General features: G+C 63.4%; 1 protein-coding gene across 1 annotated transcript; it reads left to right on the top strand.

The window, feature by feature from the left end:
• Window positions 1-241: 241 nt before the first annotated feature.
• Window positions 242-5,358, top strand: LOC113941357 (histone deacetylase 5-like; the record flags this gene model as incomplete). Its single annotated transcript, XM_027632517.1, has 8 exons — window positions 242-374; window positions 1,081-1,195; window positions 1,296-1,423; window positions 1,509-1,640; window positions 2,700-2,806; window positions 3,787-3,912; window positions 4,415-4,634; window positions 5,126-5,358. Coding segments are annotated over 8 exons (1,194 nt in total), but the record flags the coding sequence as incomplete, so codon positions are not given.
• Between the last annotated feature and the right edge of the window lie 11 nt (window positions 5,359-5,369).

The following is a 5,369-nucleotide window of genomic DNA, read 5'->3' as shown; positions in this document are numbered from 1 at the left end:
TGTGGGGTATCGCCTCTATGGGGTGATGTAGCTGTTGAGAGGGAGGTTGGGGGGATGGAGCTGTGGGGTATCTGTAATCTGGGGTGATGGAGCTCTTGGGGGGCGATTGGGGGTGATGGAGCCACTGAGGGGGTTTGGAGTGCCAGAGCCATGGAGCCATCATGTTCCTTGGGGTGCTGGAGCTGTGGGGTATTATCCTGGGGTCCCATTCCTGTCCCCCCCATGTCCCTCTGCCCTGCAGCAGCAGCAGGAGGCCCTGGCCGCCCGTCGGCAGCAGGAGCTGGAGCAGCAGCGACAGCGGGAGCGGCAGGAGCTGGAGCAGCAGCGCCTGGAGCAGCTCCAGAGCCTGCGACCCAAGGACAGGGGCCGTGACAGTGAGCGAGGGAGCATCGGGGGGCTGGGGAGGGGGCTGGTAGCAATCGGGGCTGGGGGTGGGTTGGAGGCACTGGGGGCAATGTGCTCAGAGGGGGCAGTGGGACTGGGGGGAATGGTGTCAATTGAGGGTGGGGGGTGTTGTGGGCTGTGGGGTGGATTTGGGAGAATGGGAGGCAGCAGGATCTGGGGGAGAAGTGGAGCTGGGGACATCTGTGGGGAACTGGTAGTGATGGGGGGCTGGGGAGTGGGTGGAAGAACTGGTAGGGCAGCGGGCTCTAGGTGGAGGCAATGGGACTGGGTGCATCTCGGGGGGGACAGGTAGCAGTTGAGAGGCTGGGGGCAGTGGGGACGTGGGGGGCCGTGGGGGGAAGGGGGGCAATGGGGCTGGGGGCACCGGGGGGGGGCCATGGGAAATGGGGGCTGGGGGCATCTGGGGTTGGGGTGCTGGGGGCTGGTTTGGGGGGAAGGGAAGGCAATGGACCCTGGGAGGGCTGGGGTCTGTGGCAGGGACTGGTTGCAATTGGGACTGGGGGAGTCAGGGGGGTCTGGGGGCAATGGAGTCTGAGGTGGGATGAGGGGCTCTGGGGTGGGTTGGGGGCACTGAGGGCAATGTGCTCAGAGGGGGCAGTGGGACTGAGGGTGCTGGGGGCATCTTGGGGCTGTAGAGGGGATGTATTGCCCCTCTGACCCCCCCGTGGCTCCCAGGTGCCATCGCTAGCACTGAGGTGAAGCTGAAGCTCCAGGAGTTCCTGCTCAGCAAGACGAAGGAGCCAGGCCCCGGCCCCCCAAACCATTCCCTCCCCCAGCATCCCAAATGTTGGTAGGCCCCCCCCCAGCCCCACAGGACCCCCCAAACCACCTCGGGGGGGGGGACCCAGGCGTCCTAGCGGGGTCTCTGCCGCCTTCCCCTCCCCGCCCAGGGCTCACCACACCTCGTTGGACCAGAGTTCCCCCCCGCAGACAGGCAGCCCGGGGACCCCTCCGTCCTACAAGCTCCCCCTCCTCGGCACCTACGACGGCCGGGATGACTTTCCTCTCCGGAAAACTGGTGGGTGCCGGCGGGCGGGGAGGGCATGACACACCTCCAGGGGAGGTGACACGTTTTGGGGTGACACGTTTTGGGGTCCCCCCAGCCTCTGAGCCCAACCTGAAGGTGCGGTCGCGGCTGAAGCAGAAGGTGGCGGAGCGGCGGAGCAGCCCTCTCCTGCGGCGCCGCGACGGCTCCGTGCTCAGCGCCTTCCGCAAGCGCCACGTCGAGATCACCGGTGCGTCCCCCGGGGGCGGGTGTGATGGCATGGGCCACACGGGAGGTCATGGGTGGGGACACGTGTACACGTGTGTGCTTAGACACTCGCTGTCCAGAAGGAGTGTGCGTGTCTGCACACACGCTTGTGCGTGTGCGTGCTTCTGCACATCTGTGTGCAACGTGGGGACACGCTGATGCTGCACGTCTACGTGCATGCTTGTGCAACATGTGTGCTTGTGCACATGTTTGCAGCATGAGTGTGCACGTCACACGTGTGCTTGTGCAACAGGAGTGCGTGCACTGCTGCTGCGCACGCTTGTGGAACATGTGCACACACATGTACTTGTTTCTGTGGGAGATTTTTCGCATGTGCTTGAGCAACGCTCATCCCCCCCCAAGGCAGATGCTTGTGCAACAGGACTGTGCGTCCGCGCACACACTTGTGCACGTGTGTGCTTCTGCATGTGTGTGCTTGTGCGGCAGGAGGGCACCGTGCTGCTGCATGTGTGTGGAATGTGCACACACTGGTGCACACATGTGCTTGTTGCTGTGTGAGTTTTTTCACACGTGTGCTTGTGCAACACGTGTGCACACACATGATTGTGGACACACTTGTGCAACATGAATGCATGTCCGTACGCACCTGCTTGTGCAGCACATGCGCTTGGGCACGTGTTTGCAGCGTGAGTGTGCACGTGACCCCTGTGCTTGTGCAACAGGAGCACGCGCACTGCTGCTGCACACGCTTGTGGAACATGTGCACGCACATAGGCTGGTTCCTGTGGGAGGTTTTTAACGTGCGTGCTTGTGCAGCACGTGTGCACATGTGTGTTTGTAATGTGAGTGTGCACATCTGCACGTGCTTGTGCATGTGTGTGCTTCTCTATGTGTGTTCCTCTGCAACACGAGTGCACTTGTGTTCATGCACATACTAATCCATGCATGTGCCTTTGCGGTGGTGCCACACGTGTGCACAGGTGTGCTGGTGCCCTTGCACACCTTTGCATCGCCCTGTCCCTGAAGTGGGTGGGGGTCCTGGTGTCCCCATCCCCGTGTGTGACACACGCATGTGCTGCAGTGTCCTCGGTGTGCAGCAGTGCCCCCGGGTCGGGGCCCAGCTCCCCCAACAGCTCCCACGGTGCCCACAACGGCCTGGCCGCCTCTGTCCCCAACATCCACGCCGAGGTACAGCCCGAGGGGAGGGAGGGGCACTCGTGTGTGCAGGTGTGTGCTGGGGGTGTGCTCAAGGTGTACATATATATTCAGGTGTGTGTTGGAGATGGGCTCAGGGGGCACACGTCTGTGCAGGTGTGTGCTGGAGGTGTGCTCAGGGTGTACATGTACATTCAGGTGTGTGCTGGGGGTGTGCTCAGGGTGTACGTGTGTGTGCAGGCGTGTGCTAGGGGGTGCTCAGGATGCACACATGTGTGCAGGTGTGTGCTAGGGGGGTGCTCAGGATGCACACGTGTGTACAGCTGTGTGCAGCCAGCATGTGTGGGTACACATGTGTGCTCAAGTGTGCGGAGCCGGTGTGTCCATGTTGAGGGGGCACGTGTATGTTCAGGTGTGTGCTGGGGGTGTGCTCAGGGTGCACACGTTCAAGTGTGTGCAGCCAGCATGTTTGCGTGCACACATGTGCTCAAGTGTGTGCAGCCAGTGTGTGCATGTTCACGGTACACATGTGTAACCAGGTATGTGCTGGAGGTATGCTCAGGGGGCACATGTGTGTGCAGGTGTGTGTTGGAGGTGTGCTCAGGTGTGTGCTGGGGGTGTTCTCAGGGTGCACATGTGTGTGCAGGTGTGTGTTGGAGGTGTGCTCAGGGTGCACATGTATGTGCAGGCATGTGCTGTGGGTGTGCTCAGGGTGCACATGTGTGCTCAAGTGCATGCTGTGTGTTTAAGGTGCACACGTGTTCAGGTGTGCTATGAACGTGGTCGGTGTCAGTGGCATGTACTGGCACACACGTGCAGGTAATATGTAACTGATGTGCCCTGGCTCACACATGCTTATGGCGAGTTTTGCCTTGGCACACGCATGCCGATGGCATGACCTGCCCCCTACGCACATGCTGATGACGTGCTGTGCCCTGGCACGTGTGCTGATGGCGTGACATGCCCCCAACACACGTGCTGATGGCGTGTCGTGCCGTGTGGTGCCGCAGCAGCTCCTGCCCCAGCCCCGTGCCCTGGCCCTGGATGGGGCCCAGCTCAGCCTCTACACGTCCCCGTCGCTGCCCAACCTGTCCCTGGGGCTGCAGGCCACTGTCACTGTCACCAGCGCCCACCTCCCCGTGAGTGGGGGGCACAGGGACCCTCTGGGGGCATGGGGGGCGTGGGGACCCCGTAGAGTGGTCGCACAGGGACCTGGAACCCCATGGAGGAGATGTGGGGATGCTCTGAGGGCATGGGGACATGAGGACTCCGTGGGGGGTGGCACAGGGACCTGGCCCCCCATGGGGGGGGATGTGGGGACTCCCTGGGGACATGGGGACCGCACAGTGGGTGGCACGGGGACCTGGCACCCCATAGAGGGGATGTAGGGGTCCCCATGGGGACCTGGCACCAGTCCATAGAGACTGTGGGGGGACCCCAAAGAGGATGGCATAGGGACCGCATTAGGATCAGGAATCCTGTGGGGAGGGATATGGGAACACAACAGGGGGTGGTATGGGGACCTGATATCCTCCTATGGGGGGATGGGGGGGACCCATGGGGACCATGTGGGGACCCCACGGGGGTGGCACTCCAGGGGGCAGTGTGGGGATCCCCCCGCTGCCACCCATGTCCCCTCAGGCATCCCCCAAGCTGTCACCGCAGGCTGAGGGCGAGCGCCCGGGGGTGCCCCCCCTGCGCCCCGGGGCCGCTCTCACCGGGAAGTTCCTGAGCACGTCCTCAATCCCGGGGTGCCTGCTGGGGGTGGCCCTGGATGGGGACCCCCCGGCCGGTCCCCCGTCCCTGCTGCAGCACGTCCTGCTGTTGGAGCAGGCGCGGCAGCAGAGCACCCTCATCGCTGGTGAGGCCCCACTGTCCCCCAGTCTCGCCCTAGTTTCCCCTCAGTCCTTCCTCAGTTCCCTCTCAATTTTCCTCCAGTCCTTCCTCAGCTCCTTCCCCAGTTTTCTCCCAGTCCTGCCCTGGTTTCCCCCCCCAGTCCTTCCCCAGTTTATCCCTAGTCTTGCCTCAGTTTTCTCCCAGTCCTTCCATAGTCCCCCCACCCAGTCCTGCCCCACTTTCCCCTCAGTTTTCTCCCAGTCCTTCTCCAGTTCTTCTCCAGTCCTTCTACAATTTCTTCCCTGTCCTGCCCTGATCTCGCACTGGTCCTTCCCCAGTTCGCCCTCTGTGCTCCACTTTCCTCCCAGTCCTTCCCCACTTTTCCCCACAAGTCCTTCCCCAGTTCCCCCCCAGTCCTGCCCCAGTTTCCCCTGCCTACAGCCCCCCACCCTCACCCCCAACTGCACTGGGGGTCCCGGGGGGTGTCGGGTGCCCCACTGACCCGGTGCCCCGTAGTGCCCCTGCACGGCCAGTCCCCGCTGGTGACGGGGGAGCGCGGGGGGGGTCCCCGTGGGAACAAACTGCCTCGGCACCGGCCCCTGAGCCGCACCCAGTCATCCCCGCTGCCCCAGAGCCCCCAGGCCCTGCCCCACGGCCCCCCTCCAGCACCACTTCCTCGACAAGCAGCAGGTCCAGCTGGGCAAGGTGGGCCGGGGGCAGCCCTGGGACTGGGGGTGGGCATGGGGTGGGTATGGGGTGC

The sequence above is a fragment of the Corapipo altera genome, unplaced genomic scaffold, assembly GCF_003945725.1.
Source record: "Corapipo altera isolate COAL_440 unplaced genomic scaffold, ASM394572v1 129234, whole genome shotgun sequence".
Lineage (NCBI taxonomy): Eukaryota > Metazoa > Chordata > Aves > Passeriformes > Pipridae > Corapipo > Corapipo altera.
The sequence above is the reverse complement of the archived record's forward strand: the minus strand, read 5'-3'. Positions and strand labels throughout refer to the sequence as shown.